At 37.4% G+C, this 23,748-nt stretch overlaps 1 protein-coding gene across 4 annotated transcripts in view; it reads right to left on the bottom strand.

Moving 5' to 3' along the window:
- Window positions 1-23,748, bottom strand: part of ST3GAL3 (ST3 beta-galactoside alpha-2,3-sialyltransferase 3) — a 214,126-nt gene that overhangs the window by 181,140 nt on the left and 9,238 nt on the right. For all 4 annotated transcript variants that reach the window (XM_083358463.1, XM_083358466.1, XM_083358464.1 and 1 more), the window contains exon 2: window positions 17,705-17,848. In XM_083358463.1, the coding sequence (XP_083214589.1) occupies window positions 17,705-17,825 (121 nt within the window). In that variant the 5' untranslated portion in view covers window positions 17,826-17,848. The remainder of the gene's footprint in view (window positions 1-17,704; window positions 17,849-23,748) is intronic.

The raw sequence follows: 23,748 nt of genomic DNA, 5'->3' as shown, positions 1-23,748 counted from the left end.
AAAGCTTGAACCTATAGTTCACAGCTCAAACCACTGAAATATACTAATAAGCTACAGCCCATACTACTGTTTCACAGGCACTAGGTGGCAAACTCATATTTACAGAGTCAGTGGAGAAACCAGCAGAAGAATCACAAGTTGCGGTCACATGATGTATATGTTAAGCACCATATGTGATTTGCTTAATGACCATGATGGAAGTGAAGTCTACTGTGGTCATATGATATATAATGGAGTTGCGGATCCCAGTTATGGTCATTATGTAAGGACTGTATGTACTTAGTTAAATGGAAAAGGTGTTATCAACACTTCCTGATTTTTTGTATCAGAGCCAGCTCTTGAAGAGAAAGAGGAATTATATCCATTGATTGGGTTTACAGCAAGTAATTATTAATCAAAGATTTGCTGAGCAAGCCACAATAGCCTGGGTCACATAATATGGTGAGCTGTAAACCATGTTTTATAATATAGCTTGATCCACACAACACATTAAGTCAAAACAACAACAACTACATAATGATTTAACTTGTTTTGTGAATTCAGGCTGTTTCTCAGATTTCACACCCAAGTCATTTCCCACATAATCACTTGAAATGATGCCCATATGAATGAGTAAATTCACTGAAAAATTACATCCCCAACTGTCTGCCAAAAAACAAACAAGTTTATTTTGTTACTCTTAATTGATGCATTTGTACATCTCAGTAAATTAATGGGCACAGTGTTGATTACGACCATTGTTAGACAGAAGCAAAAGACCAGATTTTTAAGTCAAAACAATATTTTCCATCTCTCTGGGTATCCCTGGCAGTCACTCCAAATCAAGTTAATACAGTGTCACTTTAAAAGCAGCAATAATTTCTGGATTAGTAAATTAAAATATTACAATTAAAAAGAGATAAAATATTCTAGGAAAATATTTTCAAGAGAGTTTTTGTCAAACTAAACATAAATAATTGAGGCAAATTAGTATACCAATTAGCATTCCACACAAATGTGTTACAAATAACGCATATAAAAATAAAGATGAGAAAATCATTAAAATCCTCCATTCAAACCTCCTCCAAACCATAACATTTATCTCAACTATATATTTTTTTGTTATGAATCAAACCGGATTTCAATTAAACCAAGCAATGCTCATTATTTCTGAAATAAAATGCTTGTCATAAGGTTACTAAGTAAGGAGCTGTATAATCAAAAACCTTCTCAAAATTTGGAGCATATATATTCAAAATTGCCATTTCAGCGTTATAAGCTTCACACAGATAAGGCTTGCTCATCTCAGTTTTTGCAGAGTAAACCATCAAGGGTAAAGCAGCAGGAATGACAGAGAGGCTGGAGAGATAAGCTAAACTATCTTGTGACTAAGAGTTCTTCCAGACACCCCTTCTGGATTAAGTGGCACTGCCCCACTCTCTCTTCATTGCAAAGGTCTGAAAGAGACAGTTATTCAATGGAAACTGACACTGAACAGATATGAACAGATACAGCCAATGCTTCTGGTTTTCTACTCCTGTCTTCATGGCTGCAGGTCTTGGCTGGCAGACTCTTAAGAGCTGTAATTTTGGACAGTAAGTCCAGAAATGTCTTTGGCGTTCAGCTGCCTTACCTGATCATTGACCCCAGCTAGGAGAGAACATGTTGCAGAGAAACATAACATAAAATACTTAGAAGAAAAACAACATTTTTTAATAAGTCAGATCAGATTTCTACTTCGGGTAATTTAACTACTTTAAGCAGTATAACTTGCCTTTTAGGGATAAATATAGAAGAAAAAAGCCCGGTCCAATGCAACTGGTCTTTTCCATTCAGGAGTTATTTCACAAAATTCTGTTCTTGGAAAGAATTTTAAAAAAAACTAAGAAACTAAGAAATGTGAAAGAAAAATTCCACATATGTGAGTATGACCTCAAGTACTAAGGAATATGTTTTATGGAAAAGTCTGAATATTTTAAATAAGCCAGTTTTGTAAGTTACCCATCAGAAATAAGATGAAATAAGATGTCTAACTGTGAAAGCTATTAAAATGAGAGCAGTTGACAAGGAAGCAGACTTCTCCAGCCCTGGACAAATAGAGCTGGCACATTTTCAAAACGAAAAGCATTCCATGCACCATGTGCCATATTAGAACCAAACCACAATGAAGCCTTTCCAATTAACACTTGGGAAAGAGAAAACCTCATGACAGAAATATGGCATGACAACTAGCAGTATAAACACATAGAAATATTCTATATGATTGGAGGACTAGTCCCATGTGGAATGGTACTACAGTACTAATAAGGATATTGTACTACAGTGAAGAGTTATAGTAATATGACATTCTACACAAGATAAACAGCAAATTCAAAAAAAAAAACCAACATTTTAAAAAAGTTGCTGTTACCACCACTTATTTTTAACAGTTGGGAACAACTGGAATAATAAATAAACCACTCATTTGAGGATATCACAAATGTATTAATAATTATTGAAAAGCCAGAATAATTGTTGAAAAGCTAGCATAATTACCAAAAAGCTAAAATACATTTATTTACATCTCAGTGCAAAAGGGACTGCAGATAAGGTTAAAAATTCAAATCCATCATCAAATAGATAATAATAATAATAATAATGCCTGGTAGTAACTTTTTATTAACAAACTCATTTCCAACACTTGAATATATCAATGTCCAAATACCTTCTGGAAAAACTAGAGCAGCATTTTTTCAACCTTGGCAACTTTAAGTTGTGTGCAGTTCAACCCAGCCAGGCTGCCAAGAATGAAAAACACAGCTAAAGTTTTATAAGCCTCTCCGTGACATGAGTTAGTTATTCCATAGATAAAACACACACCTCCTCCCATCTCTCTTCAAGCACCTTCAGCAGGAGTTCTTGGCCCTCTCAACTGGGCAGGCAGAATCCGTCTGAGAAAGGCTGTCTCATCTACACCCAGGTCCCAAGCCATATGGGGTGGAAGGGTGATAGCACACCCCAAATTGCACTTGAAACGTACTAGTGCCCAATGGAGGTGTATGGTATGACAGTTGCAAGCCTGAATATTAAGTGCACAAGTCACCACATTTGTGCTCTAGTAGTGATTGCTTCAGAATCATCTTCAAGGTCAGTCCCACATAAAGCAAATTATAGTAGCCCCACTATAAATTTAAAACATTTTATTATTTGACTTAATTCCAATAGACAGTATCTATTGTTATTTAATACCAGTTTTTACTGGTCTGGTCATATCCGCCACTTGACATGTGCAGTGTATTCGTCAGGTTTTGCTCAATAGAGAAAAATATGGACTTGTGTAAATCTCTCTCCATTACTGCAAACATTCTTATTTTTAAAAAAAATATCCTCCCACCCCCAAAACACCTATTATGTTAGGCAGACAAACCAGACACCAGATATTTGTAGGAGTAGCAAAGTTTAAACAGCGATTAACAAATTTTTGAGGTGACAAAGCAAATACATAAATTGTATAATATTGAAATTTAATCAGATAATCTTCTGATTTTGGAGCTCTTATTGCTGAGCATCTCTCATGAGAATGCTAGAGAGGATTTATCACTTGTCATGAAGATGAAATACAATATTGAAATGTATAAAGTTTTCAAATATATTATTTCTGACCATTTTGCAAAAATATGAACAATATTTTCATAAATATTAGGGACAGAAGAATAAAATAAGAGATGGAGCAATAGATCTAAAAGGCTTTTGCCATACTTGATTGATTATTCAGTCCTCAGAATGCATTTTAAGAAGGGGTGTTTTTTCCCCCCAGCAATTGTATGGCCTAGGGACTGGCCAAAATTATTTGTTTAATCTCAGCTGAAATATTATTGGAATGGTCATCTTTCAACCTGTCATCAAGAAGCAAATCTTCACTCACTATTAATGTAAATCAGCACCCTTATGAAAAACGGCAGCTTAGTTCATAATTTATTTATGGTCAACTAGTAGACATTTGAAAACAGAAACTAGGTTGAATCAAGTTTAGAGCTTGTAGGAGTATCATCTTGCAAGTTTGGTCCAGCTCCTTCTGTGTTGGGTGTTCAGTTTTTGGAGAACAATGATCTGCAATCTTATGGCCTGTGAGTAAGAATCAGATATCCACACAGTAGGATGTGGCAGGCAGTCTATTTTAAAGGGTGAAGGGACAATGGAAGAATTCTGTTGAAGATTCTGGTAACATCTGCCCACAAACCCAGAAACTAAACCCAGAGAAGTGAGAGGGAAGGGGGAATTACGCCAATCACATCCCTTGAACCTCTTTTTGAGTGTGTAGGTTCAGCTAGTCCTCTTTCCCAGTGCTTAGCTTGCCATGCCCCTTGTCTGCCCAGGAACCAATTGTTCCCTAATTTAGACAAGCACTCTTGGCAGCATTATTCAATATTATACAATAAATTATTATATTTATTTTATTTAAAAAATTATATGCTACCAATCTCACAATGCAACCAATGAAAACAGTAAACATATGACAATCCAGAAGAGAAAAAGTATGTACATAATGAATTACGGTATTTCTCCACATGTTAAATATTCTGGCAGATATCTAATTGCATATCTTGGCTATGCAGCTTTGGTACATGTGAAGATCACAACCCTTAAGCTTAATTCTTCTGTTGAAAGCAAACCTAAATTTTATCCTAAACAACAACAAGAGCAAAAACTGCCCTTTTTGTTTCTGTAACTGAGATCTAAAACAGAAATACAAACCTCGTCTTTTTTGGCTCTGATAAGTGACCAGTAGACAGGAATGAAAAGAACTCAATGTTTATTATATCCTTTGAACTCAGCATAGACTGCAAAAATGACTCTAAACCAGTATTTGACTGAAAAGATCCAAAAATACAAATCATGACAAAAATGTTGCATGTACAATTAGAGATATTTATTTATTTATTTATTTATTTATTTATTTTAATTCCATTTATATCCCGCCCTTCTCCGAAGACTCAGGGCGGCTTACAAGCTTAGCAGTAGTATGATTAAACATTGGTATTGTTGGGCTCCATTAGATGCAATGACACATCATAAAGTTTACCTGAAGTTTTACAACTAAATTTAGTCCTCCAGATTTCAGGATGGGACAGAACATTCATAATAAAACTAATTAGAAATAGCTCTGGCTTCACTGCTTTGTAGTCAGCATCAGTGAGATGTAAATGAAGGAAACCTTGAATATTCCATAATAAAAAATACTCTGGGAAATATCTGAGGCAATGGAAACTAGCTCCGTTTCAGAATCCAGTAATATGAAAACAGCACAAAAAAGGACCTCAATACAGTTAGAAAGTGTAAAACTGGACATGGGTAAGATACTGTTCTAACCAGCAAAAAAAAACAAAAACAAATGAAACACATATTTTGGTCTCCATAGTCTCACTTATAGTATTGTATGGCCTTGTAAGGTTGCTTTATGCAGGAGTCTCCAACCCCCGATCCGTGGACCAGTACCAGACCGCGGCATGCTTAGCAACTGGTCCGCACAAACAAGCAAAGCCCCATCCACGAGATGCAGGCAGCACACAAAACCACGCACCCTCCAGTCTTCTCTCCACGGAACCAGTCCCTGGTGCCCAAAAGGTTGGGGACCTCTGGCTTATGGATCTGTAGAGATCCACTTCCTCTTAGTTGGGAATGGAGAGGCTCTAGCAACTATAATATGGGCTACCACAATTTCAACTTTTCTTTACAGATTTCATATTCATAATAGTTTATAGCAACAGAGACCCCTACTGGCAAATAGAATAAACAGATTAATTTTTGCTGAGTTTTAAAGAAACATCAATTTCTCCTAGGGTTCTTCTTCTGTATAGTTAATCAGCAGAAAACTGCAATAGGCATGAATTGAGTCAACCAAGCAGAGGAAGCTTCTCCCAATTTCTCTCTAGCTTTCATCATCTTTAACCAATTGCAAAACTGATAGAAGAACATAGGCTACAACATTTGAAGAGATTCTAGAAAAGAGCCCCTACAAAGATCTTGACCATTTGGTTTTATGTTACATTTGGTATAACTTTGAATCCAGTCTTTCATTTAGACCTTTGTCCAGGTTCATAATATCAGCAAAATAAACACTTTTCCCCTGGTGGACCATCACCATAAAGAACCAAGAATAAAACCCTGCATCTGGCTTAAAATTTTCTTTCAATGCAAAATATTGACTTAATTTCAAGCAAGCAACACCATTTAATTAAAATACCAACCAACCTATTTTCCTATCCAAAGCCATTTCTTCCCAAATGAAACGGTATGGCCACATTATTATAATAGCTGAATTCATTGTATAATCAGTAAGTATCTACTACAGGGAGACCTCAATTTACAACCACAACTGAGTCCAAAATTTCTGTTGCTAAGCAAGACAGTTAAATTAATTTTGCCCCATTTTACAACTTTCCTTGCCACAGTTATTAAGTGAATCACTGCAGTTAAAAACACACAGTTGCTAAGTGAACCTGGTTTCCCCACTGACTTTGCTTGTCAGAAGGTTGCAAAAGGGGATCAGATGACCCTGGGACACTGCTACTGTCATAACTATATGCCAGTTGCCAAGCATCCGAATTTTGATCATGTGACTATGGGGATACTGCAACAGCTGTATGTGTGAAAAATGACCACAAGTCCTTTTCCCAGTGCCACTGTAACTGCAAACAGTCACTAACTGCATGGTTGTAAGTCAAGGACTACCTGTGTATTATGACATCGTGCAGAATGGCTGAGTTGCTCAAACAATAGACTTCGTCTTGTTACTGTATTAATCCATTTTACAGTACAGGCTTGCACTGTACCCTGGTGGTACAGTAGTTAGAATGCAGTATTGCAAGCTAACTCTGCCCACAGTTTGGAGTTCTACCCTCATCCTTCCATCCTTCCAAGGTAGGTAAAAAGAGGACCCAGATTGTTGGGGGCAATAGACTGACTCTGTTAACCGCTCAGAGAGTGCTGTAAAGCAGTGTGGAATGGTGTAGAAGTCTAAGTGCTATTGATGTATTTACTGAATCATAAATCAACCAAAGAAATCAATCAAAGAGAAACATCTGATAAAACTAACTAAACTAAGCATGTGCTAGGCAAAGGTTTATTCATAAATTACATATGTACGTAACAATCCCAAGTCCAGTAGGATTGCCTTGGAAGCAGCCTAGAAATGCTGTTTTACAATTAAGCACAGTCACCCAAGGTTTTAGGAAATATATTTACTGTTTTAAACATTAATATTTGGACATTAAATACAATCTACTGGAAAAGGAAGTAGCAACTTCCTCCACTACCAAGAAAAACAAGACAAACTATCTACTGACAGATTGAAATTATTTGTAATTGCTCCCCACCCCTTCATGGATGTCTACAGTGGATACCTCAAGTTCAGTTTGTGATCCACTCTGACCTCCATATCCTGCCTGGGTAAACTGTTACCCAGGATTTTTTTTTTTATTCTGTCAAATGTCTTTCCTCCTGTGGGATACTTTTGCTCATCCTAAATTGCTTTGTTAGCTAACTAGGCTAACAAGATATTTTAGATATGGCCTGGGTCCGGGATATTTGAGGGAACACCTGCTGCCGGCATCAAACGCCCTTCGCCCAGTGCGCTCCCACAGGGAGGGTCTGCTCAGGGTTCCGCCGGTGAGAGATTGCCGGCGGGTGACACCCAGGGATAGGGCCTTCTCAGTGGGGGCGCCTGCCCTCTGGAACCAGCTGCCGGTGGAGCTGAGGACTGCCCCCGACCTCCGATCATTCCGCCGGGGCCTGAAGACCTGGCTCTTTCAGCTCTCGGGCCCAGACTGAGGAGGAATTTTTAATTAGGGGTTCTTTTTAACTGACTACAGGGTTAATTTAATACTTTTTAATTTGTTCTTAATTTTTGTATTTTGGATTTTTAATTCCCTGTAAACCGCCCTGAGTCCTCAGGGAATAGGGCGGTATATAAATATAACTAAATAAATAAAATAAATAAATAGATATTTCATGCCTTCCATATAAGTATATATGGAATAAAGTATATGAATAATGAGAGTATAAAGTATATGAATAAGAGTTGTCTAGAATAATCCATTCAAAAATACTGAATACTTTTCCCATCGTACTTCTCGGCATGCATCCTTCACTAAATGTTTTTATGAGCCCATTTTATTTTTTTTCTGCAATGTTTGAGCATACAATAAAGTTTTGGAAACAAAAATCTAGGACCTGCATATATTGATCAGTCCAAAAAAATGATTAATCGAACTGTGAAATAAAGGTGAAATGTTTCCAAATTACCATATTTATTAGAAAATAAATATGAATTCTTTCACGTTATATCACAGTTATAATTTAGTTAAACAATCTTTAACTGTTAAAGTTAAAAAACAAATCTTAAAGGGTATTCAGAAATATTGTGCCAAATAGGCAGCAGACCAATTCTTCAAACACCAATAGTAATGTGGCTTCATCAAATAACTGACAATACTCAATTACTCAACTGATCAAAATGTTAATCTTGTTGCATATTTAATATTTAGGTTCATTTTTAGAATAAGAAAATACTCAAAATTTTATTACAGGAAAAAAGGCCAACCAATCCTCATAATACTGTATTAGTTATAGATACCATGTTGTTTTTTAAAACTTTGGTTAGAGACACTACATATAATTTACTCTGCGGAATTATTTATTAAGGCAGTTAGTGTTGTGGGTGGTTACCTTTTTGGCTTTGTTGTTATGCCCTGAAATCAAGGTTTAGGTTTAAAATAAATAACCCTCTGGAATATACTAGTCTTTCAATCTCATTGTTGACCAGACATTTGTGCCTAGGTAAAAGTAAAGGTTCCCCTGCACATGCGTGCTAGTCGTTTCCAACTCTAGGGGCTGGTGCACTTGCCCGAGGATGTATCCGTGGTCATGTGGCCGGCATGACTAGACGCCAAAGGCGCACGGAACGCTGTTACCTTCCCACTGTAGTGGTCCCTATTTTTCTACTTGCATTTTTATGTGCTTTCGAACTGCTAGGTTGGCAGAAGCTGGGACAAGTAACAGGCGCTCACTCTGTTACATGGCACTCGGGATTCGACCCGCCAAACTGCTGACCTTCTGATCGACAAGCTCAGCATCCTAACCCACTGAGCAACCGCGTCCCTTATTTGTGCCTAAAGAATATTAAATAACTTCTTTACTGAGTGTAAGAATTGATTATTCACTTGAAGAGCACTTCAAAATCATGCCAATAATTATTTAATATTGACTGGGTCCATATGACAAATATTTAATTAAGCCTGTATGAGGTAAAACCTTAAATGTATTCTTAAATGAGGAGAAAACTGGAACCAAATGCTTAGTCTGTAAAGTAGTTCTACATTTCCAGGAACATATTGCAAATGATTATAAAATGTAAATTGCTCAAAGGAGATTTCCTCAGCCCCCCAGAGAAGGAAATATTAAAAGGGCAGAAAAATATATTTTATTTTTTTAAAAAAAATCCCATTTATATCCCGCCCTTCTCCAAAGACTCAGGGTGGCTTACAATTTAAAGCACAAATCAATCTGCTTAGCAATAGCCTTCATTCTATGTATATGACTGCTTATTATGGCTTTCGCCCCCCCCCCAAGCGGCATTATTACAAAGTCAGCTTATTGCCCCCAATAATCTGGGTCCTCATTTTACCTACCTCGGAAGGATGGAAGGCTGAGTCAACCTTGAGCCTGGTGGGATGCGAACCTGCACTAATTGCAGGCAGCTGGTGTTACTTAAGGAGGCATTAGCCCACTGCTCCACCAAGGCCCAAAGTATCTTAAAGAGGCAGAAAAGCATGCCCAGTTTTTCTTAATAGCCCCAACTCTCCCTCTCCCAAGCAGAAACCAGCTCTGTAGAAATGCAGATAATCTTGTCAGAAAGACTGGAGTCAGGAAACTGGGATTAGGAAGAAAGATCCCTAGAATCAACACCAAAAATCTAAGAGTCATCAGCCACAGCCCCAGGGAAGCAAGATATGACCCTTGGGACATAGTAGGATTAACCCACCACCATCAGAATACCAGAAGGGCACACCCAGACTCAGATCAGAATACATGACACAGGAAATACAAAGCCTCAAACAGGAACAGGAAACAACTCCAAACAAAAGGCTCCAGAGGGTATAAAAACCCACTCCCTACATGTCTTTGCTCTTTCTTTTTTCCAGAGCCATCTTTGTCTGCCTCTCCTCTTCAATAAACTGCAACCTTCTTTCTAAAGCAGTCCCCATGTTGTTTATTCCCGGCTTGGACTGAACCACGATGAAGTCTTTTCCTTCAACGGTGTGGTATCTAAGTATTTTGCTATCAGCAAAATATTAAGAACAACAAATGTAAATATATCATCCAGATGGCCATAAGGCAGTTTCAGACCTAAACTGAGTGTACTGTACTAGCTAACAACTGGGCAAGAATCATCCTAAATTAATGAAAACTCAAGACCTTTGGTTATTGTAAATTCAAATATAAAGAAATCAGTTGAGATCCTTATATGATGACATTCTCTTTTTTAAAAAACAAGTTTTATTGAATATAAAATTAAAAACAAAAGTGGACATGTTACAACTTCCCTGGCTTCAACACTGCTATTAGTATTACCTTATAAGACATTCCCAAACACATTTCCAACAAATAAGAAAATTGCTTAATTTCCAATCTTGAACTGACCATTTAATGTGCTGTTTTCTACATTCTTCTTTGAATTTTTTCCCTAATAAAAACACTTTAATTACTATTCTTTGAAATAACATTTCCAAAAATAGAAAGGCTGACACTTTCCTCCTTCCCCCCAAATTATTTAGAGGAAAAAAAAAGATTTTCTCTAGGTTCCCAAAGAAAGAAGCCTACTGCCCTCAGGTGGTTAACAAATTATGTACTTTGCATTACCACACTGATTTTAAAGATTACTTGTTACTTGGTAATCTACAAAGAACTGTTTCTGGGTGGTTACCACAACATTGTAGAAGCACATAAAGGCTCACAATCTGTACGTAACTACAGAAATTCATAAAAATACTAACCATTCTGGCTAACTTAACATGCTTTAAAGTATATTCAACATTGTTAAATTTCAGATGACCCAGATTTAGCTAAATAATGTTTTCACTACTAGAAAGGAACCTTCAAGGCTACTTTCTCCAAACAATTTTGACCCATCCAAAGTGGTGCTCTCACTGTGTTTATGGTAGCCAAATTTTATGAACTAAGGGAGCTCAGGACAGGACTTATTTTTTTTTTAATCATAGTACTTCTGTTCTGGAACAGCCTCCCTTTGAAAGGGAAATTAGACATAAGAGAAAACTGAGTTTTTTCTGGAGAGAAGAGGGGGAGGATCCAGCACTACAATCCTCCAATCAAATACTCTCCCCAAGCTATGGCAAGTGGGTAGAGATTATCCATCTCATCAAACCCAATTCAGTAAGTAAATTTATTGAGAAAAGTCATTACAAAAGAATACTATCTCAAATGCAAGCTCTATTTACAATGGAATAAGGGTTGAATCCCGTCTGCAGTGTCACTGGCTACTCTCTTTTGAAAGGCTGGGATAGTTTCTATCTATTTTGGTAACAGACTGTTTCAGGCTTGCTAACTTTATAGACGTTTGGATACAATAGTGCTGTTTTTGAAAGCATATGGCACTGCAATTAGGGATTCTTTGGGCTAATTAATTAATCTAGGCAAAATTAGTTCAGCAATATTCATTCTCACAGGAGCTGAAGTGCAATTCAAACAAAGCTAGTAAAAACAATGTTTAGCTAGCTGAGAATACTGTAATTTCCAAAAATTAATATGAAGTTATATTTTAAAAAAATGAACATGAAAGAGGCAAAATGTTTCTGCCAAGACACGTAAGAAATTATTTAAACATGGTAGTCTGGGAATTCAGTATTTACAAGTTTCTTTAAAAATACTGCATTTTGTCCATGCAGTATTTTAGAAATATAATGATGGCCAGGATCCAAATAATTTCCTGAGTAGGCAAAAGGGAATTATGGTATAAAAGAGCCAGAGGGAACCTGAATTTCTTCCAATTCATTTTCCTTAGAATTTAGCCCTTTGTATGTCCTATCCTATCATAACAATCCAGAAGATGTCTTAAATGTGAATAGTATTTTGGGAGAATGAAAGAGACTCCGGTACAAATGATGCAAAGGAGAAGAATCATGATGCATGAAATAAATTCCATATATACATCTCTTGTTCCCATTGGTCTATGCTACAGGTTTTTGGTTGTTTCTGGAGTGAAAAATCAGCATCCTGCATATTTTCAATTTTAGTGAGGTAATTAGTTCTACTGCTAGAGCAGGGTTGTCAAACTTGCGGCCTGCTGGCCAGTGTTATCATAAGGAGGCTGCACCCACCCCTGCTCCAGCAATACAAAAAAAGTCACGATATGTGACATGGTGAGTTTGACACCTGTGTGCTAGAGCATACATGGTGAGAATGTTATTGTCTAAATACAATTGATATTATGAGATCATAGCAAACAGTTATGACTGTTATCAAATATTTCAAACCTGCTAATTTAAAGGGCAGGACAGAATAATTTTTAAAAAGCAAACTATCCATTACAATAGATGTGGAATGTAATAGTTTATTTTGGAAATGTTCCCCATAATGTATTTTTAAAAAACAGCGGCTTGTAATGAATTAAAATAAAGAAAAGTGTGATATATAACATATATCTTATGCTGGGCTAGTAAAGGCACTAGGTATTTCATTTTGTTGTCTTTTCAATGATTGCCCAATTGAATCAACTAATTGTTATGCGCTGTCAGCATAAAACTGATCATTATTTAATAAAATATCTGCTTATTTTTAAGTCTCAAATCACTAATTGTTTCTTTGTGTTTTACTATTTGTTTTTCAATTTCTTCCGCTAAATTAAGCTGAATTGAAATAAATATTTATAAATATTTATAAACGTTTCATTATTATCTTGTCTTTTAATAAAACTTTTATATGTTGATATTCTTAATTTTACCTTTATTATCTTTTTGTCATAAGTCTAGAATGGAAGTGCAGGACTATCTATTGCCCAGGTTAAATTAACCTGGTAAAGATAAGATCTTGTCCAGCTCTGGAAAGATTTCCCTAAGTAATTAATTTATAGTAGCAATATTTACCTTTAGCAATCACCATTCTCAGTTGGCAGTCACCACTGTATGATTTCACAAGATGTTGGCAATACAAACTGAAGTTCAAAACAATACTAGCATAAATAATATGAGAATATGAAGATCTTCTTTGGGCTTTTTAAAATTATTAAAAGAAATTTCTGGAGCTGCAAATCTTGAATCATAGTTGCTGGATTTTTTTTAATCTACTTTTGATGCTTTAGTCCCAGCATTCTATCTGCAACACTAGCGTGTCATATTTACTACAGTATAAAAAACATTCTAATAAGGCCTTGGCTTTGTTGCAAACTGTTAGTCCCCCAGAGCCCATCATATATTTCGACAGGAAACAACCAAAACAATCAAAGAACTATACTTTTTACAATAATTCCAATCAACTGTGTATTTCTGATATTTTCAGAAGTATAGATTAATATTTTAAACTTATTTAAGACTCCTTTAATATTTTTTAGTTTTCCAACATTTATGATACAGGTTGCAAAAATTGCTTATTTGGGGCTAAATAGCCAAATTCCAGTAATAAAATATTTTTTTGTCAGCAGCTAAAGAAGGAAGAGGATGTACCCAGATCTTTTAAAAATTCCCCAAAGACTTTAAGGGAAAGAGCATAATTAGTCGTACAATATGCCTGAATGTTTTAGAAAGCTGAATTGTCCAGAATAAGCAAAATGGGTGTATCACTTCCACCTGGCAGAAAAACTAAACAAATAATGAATCACCCTTGGTTTGTTTAGCATTCTTTCCAAACCAGCATCCCTGGTTTGTTTCTCAATTAACAAGTCAGAATAAAACCAGATAAATTAAAAAGTCTGTCTTATCATGACTAAAGTGTTCCATCATTTTTTCAAGAATTTAAATTCAGGTTATTTCTCCACAAGACTTGCTGCCAGAGATATGGAAACAAAATCAGGAACAACCAGCAGCAGCAAAGCAAATCAGGCCATTTTCTTATACATCTACTTTCTGTTTCCATGGAAATGAAAAGACACAGGAAAAAATGATAAGAACGATATCCAGTTTTTCCCTATCTCAAATGGTCTTGCTATACAAACACTGGGGTGGGGAGCTACTGAAAGGAACAAGAAGGAATGACTAAGAATATGGTGTCATATCTCAGCAGAAAACTGACACGGACTACAAAAAACAGCTACTGAACAATTTCCACAATCACTCAAGAAGGGATTCTCAAACTGGATTTTAGCCCTTCAAAAATGTGTGGCAGGTTACATGCACTTCCACTCTGCTGGTATTGGACTGGGCCAAGTGTACTGGGCTTGTTTGACAGCTTTTGTGATACAAAAGGGGCTGTTACCATGGCACAAGGTCACTGAAGAAAGGCCCAGCCCCGGGAGCAAATTCTGATAGTAATCTAGTTCTAGTCAGAAAGTGTGGCTTGCCCAGACACACCGATCACTGCCAAAATACATCCCTGCTTCACCAGGACCAGCCAACAGCTGCCTTGAACAGAAGTTTTGTCAGAGAGCACGTTCCAAGAGTTTTCGTTATGGGAAAGGAGGGATACACAAATTCATTTCTTATTTTAGGAAATTGTGACAAAACAAAGTCTGAGGATCCTTGACTTAGGAATTTGTAGATTTCAGAGCTCCAGTGTTTAGGAAGCCTTATCTCTATTTGCCAACAAGAAGGTGTTAAGAACGCTGCAAGAACTTCTATAACAGATGCTAAGAGAGAGCATACATTACAATTTGATTGCCCAAATACTCTGCTACTGATAAAACTCACAGGTCATGTATGAAGAGTCCCAAATTCAGTCCCAGTTTTTTATTTATAGGCTCTCAGATGAGGGATTGAGAAAGTCTACTGTCTTAGGCCATGGAGACCAGTTATCAAATCAAATCATAAACATACTAATGACGTAGTTCCAAATATGCCATTCTTATAGGTTAATAAATATTCAAAAAAAATCTAATTTCTTTAGAAGAAAATGTTCTCTTTTCAATTATCTATTACACCCAATTGCAATAATCTTCAGGAGACATATTTAAAAATTTAGATACACAAGTATACCTCCTGTTTCATCATAACCAATTAAGCCTTTTCCATTTAATAGCCAGGCTGCCCCTGTTGTTTATTCTTCATTAGTTGCTTATTGAAAAAGTTGCAAAGAGGATCTTAACCAAACAATAATCTGAAAAAAGAGGGCACACTTCTCCCCTTCAATTTGACTTGTTCCCCAATGATAAGAAGCATCTGTATTATACAATACAGGTTCAGATATGTTTGTAGCTTGAAAAAAGAAATAGTAGGTGGCGAAAAAAACATATCAAGTTTTAATTTCTGCTGTCTAAGTTTCCTGAAAGTTGACTGACAAAGGAGAAGAATAACACAGAAGGATGCAGAAAGAAGGCGTCAGGAGTTGCTTCTGGTCTTTCTACTAGCTGCCTACATTCCCTTATGAATCACTTGTAGAAGCAACTCCTAGATGGAGTTCTGTATGTAAAAGCCCATGACCCTAGAACAGGGGTGTCAAACTCAATTTCATTGAGGGCCACATCAGCATTGCAGTTGCCCTCAGGGGGCCGGGTGGGTATTGCCTGGGTGGGCATGGCCTACTGGGTGGGTGTGGCTAGAGTGTGTATGGCCTACTGGGTGGGCATGGCCAGCTCTACATCACTTGCATCAAGGGTGCCTATGGGGGCCTGGGCAGGAGTGGGACAGATCTGAGGGTCTCTGGCAGAAGGAGGGTTTCTGGGCCAGGGCCAAGGCAGTGGGGGCCATTCCCTCACTGTTTCCAGGATGGCTTCACGGGCCGCATGAAACCACTTCACGGGCTGGATCCGGCCCCCGGGCCTTGTGTTTGACATGTCTGCCCTAGAATACATGATGTAGTAAATTAGCTTTTACTCTTCTTAAGGTCTCTATCCTTATTAGTATAAATTAGAACCAAGATCTTTGTACTATATCTTCATCAGGGATAGTTATTACACAACTGTTTGAAGCGGTATATATAAGTCTAAATGCCATTGCCATTGCTCTTCCACTGTACTTCTGTTTTCATATATACATCCTTGTTATTTTTAAGTCCCCTGAAATAATTTGTCATGCAGTTATTTAGACACTTCTTATCACAATAATGAAATTATCGTAATAATTAAAGTGGGATGTTATAGAGTTTTATAACTGAGCAGAATGCTCAGAATCTGCACTCCTTAAAAAAACAATAACTATTTTAACGTTAACTCTTGAGAAAAGGCTCTGATGCTGCCACAAAAGTGATAGTAGATGAAAGTCCGTAAACCATCTCAATTTATTATTTACCCCAATTAGACAAAACATTACCTCTATTAAACTGTGCTAAAAATAAAAACTAACATTATTTCAACAATATTCAACTTGTGAAAACTATTTATATAATATTCACATATCAGGAATGTTTATGTGACTAATAGAGACATGGAATATGCTAGCTCATCATCATGAAATAAAATTGTATAGAAAGGTGATAATTCAAATAAAGCAAAAAAAGAAGTACCATATTTTCCGGCGTATAAGACGACTGGGCGTATAAGACGACCCCCCAACTTTTGAGGTGATTTTCATGGGTTAAAAAGTCGTAAAGCTAATGCTAAATACGGTAAAGCTAATGCTAAAAGAGATTGTTCTCAGATTAATTCTAAATAAACTGTACTCCCTGTCATCAGTCGTATCCAGGATTTAATGAATTATTTAACAATAAAATACCATCTCCAAACTTAATGAAATACTGGAAAAGCAAAAAACAAATTCTCCATTTGTGGCAAAACTAGTCTAATCTCCCCTGATGTGGTAGCCTCAGCATATGCTGGGATACTGTTCTCTGAATTGTTTCTAAGTCCATGCAAACTTTGATGCATTCATTGTATCTAAGCAGCTGCTGAATTATATTATACATGTATGTAATGTACTCATAAATATCAAATAATTCATCTATACAACCAATTCAAAACAATCTGACAAGTTACATAGATATGTAGTAAGTTTGTGTAATGGTTCAGTTTTGAAGGCAAAAAGAGTACTTTGCAGCATGTATGTAACTCCTCTTTAAAGCAGTCACTGTATTGCTGATTACAGGGTAATCAGATGGCCCTCTGCAGCACCATCCTAGGAAAAAGACACATTTAAAAGCTTGCAGACTAGTGTTGCAAGTGTTTCCATAGCCTTTGATTACAAAGTGTTGCATAGTTTTAACACATAAGCTAAAGAAAAGAGGGAAATGACAACATACCTCCACACATAGAATAAAAGTCCACCTGAAACAAAGGCAGAGGATATACAGAACTCCCAAATACCTACGTACAATTTTTAATAGCATGAATTATAGCCACAACCGTGAAAATGTCTTTATGTATCAAGAGTAGGAAATGTACAATTTGTTTAAATGTTCAAATACTTAAGTCTTATAACAAAAATACTGAGAAAAGGCAAATTTAATATTACAGCTCATGAAACATCACAACACTTGTTTGAGTTTTCCTTAGATTATTCTAAAAAAAATAAAACTTTAAAAAAATAAGGAAATTATTTAGTTATAAATCAACAGATTCTTGGATGGCTTACACAACCAGTATACTTACTTGAATCCTCCCATTGGAGCAGATGCAGTTTCCAAGCTGAGTAATACAGAAACCCCAAGACTAGAAAGAGGCAGAGAGCAAGTAGCACGTTACGCATAAACACCAGCAGTCCCATCTTCATATGGAATGGCTCTTCTATAAAATCTGGGTAAAAAAAAAAGGTGTATTCTCAAGTTGGTTCATATAGCATAAGGTTAAGATGTTTGACTAGGACTGGAGAGACCAAGGTTCTGGTGTCACCTGGTGACTTTGAGCAAGCTACTTTCATTTAACCCAGCCACCTTTGCAAGGATGTTGTTATGGGGAACAACTGGAGGAAAGAATCTTATGTAGGTCAACTTGAGTTCCTGGAGAAAAGTTGGGATATACAGTAATTCTAGCAAAGAAATAAAGTAAAAAAACAAGTATGTATAAATGTATAAATTGGCTCCATTCCCAACAAATATAATATCCAGACATTCTTATTCATGACACCTGAGTGGAAGTAAATTTTGTGAAAAAACAGGATGCATTTCTGAGTAATTTGCTGCTTTTCCAAGCATGACTCAGTTGTTATTAGAATGATTAATCTGAAGAACTTGTTCACTATTGAATTGTTTCTCAAGAACATACTATTTTGGTTATTTAAAACAAAACCAAAAGTAAATTGTCAAGCCAAAAAATATTTCACAGAAATGACACTGGGAAATACAGTATAACCAATATCTCTTAATTATATAAATTTATATAAATTATATAAATAATTACTTAAGCATAATTTATAACATATAACATATGTGATGCTATAAGTTTATGTTATAACAACCCATTTTTCCTCTACTTTAAATATACCACAGTATGTATTAAGGTGATCCACATTTTCTGGAATAGTAACAATAGGATAAGTACTATAAACTTGCAAAGCAATTCTCTTTATCTTCAAAGTTGTTTAAACATATTAAAATATTTCCCATTTGGATTAAATCATATTTTTTTTTATTTTATATGATTCCATCTTCAAGTCTCCATCCTCAAAATTATATTTAATCATCTCTGCTATATTTTCCTGAGAAAGTTCTTGAAGTGAAATTACGGTAAGTTGAAAATAAGTTGATTCATGCTCTCAGGGTTCTTCTGCATTTCCTTGTAGTTTAAGGTCATTGTCCTTTGAAATTTTTGCTGCTTATCATATGCTTCCCTTTGTGAAATGAGCGTTTTATAAGGTTCCTTCTTTAAATCTCTATCCTCAGAGTGTTGTTCAATCATCTCTACAGTATTTTCCTGAGAAATTTCTTGGGAGTGAAATTAAGTTGAAAATGAGTTGATTCATACTCTCAAAGTTATTCTGGATTTCTATGTGGTTTAAAGTCATTGTCCTTTGGAATTGTTGTCACTCATCACATGTTTCCTTTTGTAAAGTATTCATTGCTTCAGCTGTGTTATCTCCATTTTGTTTAAACAGGTGTATTTTCTAAAAGTTTAAAAGTTCAAAGGGGGAAAAAAGAAAAGAAAAAAAAATCCTCATCCACCAGCAGGTGTCAGCATTTGCTCATTTTTCATGTCTTTCTAGTTGTTTTCTTTTTCTAAAGGGTAAATTTTGCCACCCAAATGAAAGAGAGGGAGCAGAGTCCCCCTCCCCCTTTCCTTCTTCGGAGATCACTTATTTTGGAGATTTTCTTCTTCAGGAAAGTAGGTACGATAGAGAAAATCAGTATTCTTACCCAGATTCAAGCATGCTGTTTGCTATTCGCTTAGTTTAATCGCTTATGACTTCTGTTGCTTTAGCTATGATTGGACATGGCATTAGCCAGCCTTTTCTTCCGTTGGTTTCTGGGAGGCTTCTCCTGGACTGTTAGGAGAGACCGCTGTCTCTCCTAAGTCCCTGGGATTTCCTTCCTTCATTCCACCCCTTTCAGGGTGGATTCTGGCCCCTTAGGGTCCCCAACAAAAAGAAATTTCAGCCAGAGGATCCGACGTTTTGAATTCTCCAACTGCTTCGCTGAAAACAGGAAGTCGGTTGCAAAGCGATTCTCATTAGATCCTGGATAATTAGTATTATATTACTCGTGCCATGATATAGCAAGAATAATTGCTTGCTGGTATGGAAGATGCAAATCTGCTATTCTAGAATGGACTACTAACTTAATGCATGAGTCACTGTGGTTAAATTGATAAATTGTGTAAGAATCACAAGGATGAATATTTTGGTGGAATTATTTATTTGCATTATTTTGGACCAGCAACATACAAACCTAGGTCAAGAGACAGAACTCAGCCACAAGCTTAGCCACATCCTGCCTTTCTCTATCCTCCCTTTAGCAAGAGCTGTTTGATTAATCAATCAGGATAGAGCTGGAAGGGACCTTAGAAGTCTTCTAGTCCAACCCCCTGCTCAAGCAGGAGACCCTACACCACGGGTATCAAATTGCTGGCCCATGGGATGGATGTGTCACATAAAAGCCGCGTCCACCTCAGCTCTGGCAAGGGGGAAAGTCGAGCTATGTCGTGACATGTCACGTGATGCAGCAAATTTGACACCCCTGCCCTACACAATTTCAGATAGGTGGTTGTCCAGTCTTTTTCTTAAAAACCTGGAATGATGAAGCACCCAGAACATCTGAAGGCAAGTGGTTCTACTAATTAATTGTTCTCACTGTTACGAAGTTCCTCTTTAATTCCAGGTTGCTTCTCTCTTTGGTCAGTGTCCTTCCATTGTTTCTCGTCTTGCCTTCTGGTGCTTTGGAAAATAAGTTGACCCTCTCTTCTTCGTGGCAATCCCTCAAATACTGGAATACTGCTATCGTGTCACCCCCTAGTCCTTCTTTTCTCTAGACTGGCTATACCCAATTCCTGCAATCGTTCTTCATATGTTTTAGTCTCCAGGCCCTTAATTATCTTAGCTGCTCTTTTGCACTCTCAACATCTTTTGTGTAATGCAGTGACCAACATCTTTTGTGTAATGCGGTGACCAAAAGTGGATACACTACAGGTAGTCTTCAAATTACAACAGTTCATTTAGTGACCATTGAAAGTTACGACATTGAAAAAAGTGACTTATGACCATTTTTCACACTTATGACCATTACACCATCCTCACAGTCATGTGATTTACATTCAAATGCTTGACAACTGGTTCATATTTATGACAAGTTGCAGTGTCCTGGCACCGTGTGAACTTTTGCAACCTTCTGACAAGCAAAGTCAATGGGAAAGTCAGGTTCACTTAATAACTGTGTTACTAATTTAACAATTGCAGTGATTCACTCAATAAATCTGGCAAGAAAAGTCGTAAAATGGGGCAAAACTCACTTAACAAATTTCTCACTTAGCTTAATTGTGGTCATAAGTTGAGGACTACCTGTATTCCAGGTGTGGTCTTACTAAGGATGTATAAGTGGTATTTAGATAACTATTTCCTGTTTTGATCCAACACCATTCTAGAAAACTACCTTAAAGTCAGCAAACCAAAACAATCCTAAAAGAAGAATTCATGGTTAAATGCACACAAATCAATGAAAGGACAGCGAGAAGTGGAAGCACTAAAGTCCTGTTTCCAGTTCACTATCCCCTGCAGCGAAACACTGTCTGAGATTATATCTTGTAAAATTACATATTAAAATCACCAGGGTGGGTATGATCTATTCTTCATTGTGTCCAATTTAGTTTCGCTATTTTATTAAAACATTTTAACAGAGTACTGGCCAAACTGTTCTGAATTCCACAATAATCCCAGGCCAGCAGAAGCAATTAGGGTGTTATTCATAATTTTTTGAATAGAATGTGAAATTTAGAAGGACAGTATGAATTGATTCAGGGTAATTTCAGGCACACATTGGCCAGATATATACACACTAAGCCAGAATGTGGTTGTTTGAATTCAGTTTAATACGAATTTTGATTTATTGACTTGGTATGTTCTCAGTCCCAAACACAACGGTCAAGCAAACCATGAGAACAAAATGTATGACTAAAGCCACTAGACCAGACATGTCAAACACAAGGCCCGGGGGCCGGATCCGGCCCGTGAAGTGGTTTCATGTGGCCCGCGAAGCCATCCTGGAAACAGTGAGGGAACGGCCCCCACTGCCTTGGCCCTGGCCCAGAGACCCTCCTTCTGCCAGAGACCCTCAGATCTGTCCCACTCCTGCCCAGGCCCCCATAGGCACCCTTGATGCCAACAATGTAGAGCTGGCCACGCCCATCCAGTAGGCCATACGCACTCTGGCCACGCCCACCCAGTAGGCCACGCCCACCCTGGCCACACCCACCCGGCCCCTTGAGGGCAACCACAATGCTGATGCGGCCCTCAATGAAATTGAGTTTGACACCCTTGCACTAGACTGAGGCATATGTTGCTCTTTGCCCCACTTCACTTAGCCTTTGTTTACAGAACACTTGGCATATAGGAGAATGCAAGTAGGAAAGGGATTAAAAGATTCCTTTTGATCTTTCAGCAACAAAACAAAAGCACCGCTACCACATCAGCCACAAGTCACTTCATGTCAGCTTAATTCCAGCAGGTTGCCAAATCATGGCTTCAACTTTTCACAGTCTGTTTTCAAATAAATACCTTCTCCAAACATGTGGCAAGCAAAAATGCCATAGGCTGGCTTTGCTGAGAGCACTCCAGTTTTTTTTTAAAAAAACAAAAAACCTTCCATAAATAAATAAGCAATGCTGAGAGTTTCCTCCAACATCAAAGAACAGGACTGATGGCACCCTCACTAAGATTTTGTGAATGAGCAATTATAATTCCATCCCCCCAGCTCTGCTCCCTGCTAAGCTTTTCCCCTGAACTTCAATAATCCATTTGACCAAATAACTAGGAAAAGCCACACCTTGAAATGTCTCTATGCATTGTGTACATCCTGCTCTTGCACTGTTCGTTGCTTCCTTGTCACCAATTTGCTGTGAACATATTGCAGATATTTCACCTGACAGCCAGATGAAGCCCCCAAGTTTCAACTGGACAAATTAGACATCTAACTTTTCCATGGATAAAGCATTCAGAAAGATATAGGTAGGTAGTCCTGAACTTAAAAGTAAAGGTAAAGGTTCCCCCGCACATGCGTGCTAGTCGTTTCCAACTCTAGGGGCCGGTGCTCATCTCCGTTTCAAAGCCGAAGAGCCAGCGCTTGTCCGAGGACGTCTCCGTGGTCATGTGGCCGGCATGACTAGACGCCAAAGGCGCACGGAACGCTGTTACCTTGCCACTGTAGTGGTCCCTATTTTTCTACTTGCATTTTTACGTGCTTTCGAACTGCTAGGTTGGCAGAAGCTGGGACGAGTACCAGGCGCTCACTCTGTTATGCGGCACTCGGGATTCGACCCGCCAAACTGCTGACCTTCTGATTGACAAGCTCAGTGTCCTGAACTTACAATCATTCTTTAAGTGTCCCTTCAAAGTTACAATGGTGCTGAAAAAGTGACTTATGACTGGCTTTCACACTTACGACTATTGCAACATCTCCATGGCCATGTAATCAAAATTCAGGTGCTTGACAACTTCATGTATTTATGACATCTGCACTATCCCAGAGTCATGTGATCACTATTTGTAACCTTCCCAGTTGGCTTCTGACAAGCAAAGTCAATGGGGAAAGCCACGTTCGCTTAACAACCTCACAATTCTATTTAACAACTGCACTGATTTGCTTAACAACGGTGGCAAAAAGGTCATAACGTGGGGCAAAACAACTGCCTTGCTTAACAATGCAAATTTTCAGCTCAACGTCTACCTGTGTAATCAATGCCATTACTGCAACAGTGTACCACTGCTGAAATAAAACGAAAATCTTCTAATCATAAATTTAATAAGAGGCAGAGTTGTTTAAAAAAGGGTACATCCGAATCTCACTATTAGTGTTGTAACCCTTTTCATAAAAGTCTAGGAAGCTTATGCTACTCTCCTCAGACATTTATATCAATGACACTCAAACTCTGATCTGAAAATCACGAGGTGATTCCCCATTCCATTCCCCCCCCATTCCACTTTCATCAGTCAAAACTGGTATGCTACCCTGAGCCCCTGGCCTCCCCATGTTCACCAAAAGTCAACTGGCCAG

This window comes from Vipera ursinii, assembly GCF_947247035.1.
Source record: "Vipera ursinii genome assembly, chromosome: 3".
Taxonomy (NCBI): domain Eukaryota; kingdom Metazoa; phylum Chordata; class Lepidosauria; order Squamata; family Viperidae; genus Vipera; species Vipera ursinii.
This window is presented reverse-complemented; position numbering and strand designations above follow the sequence as displayed.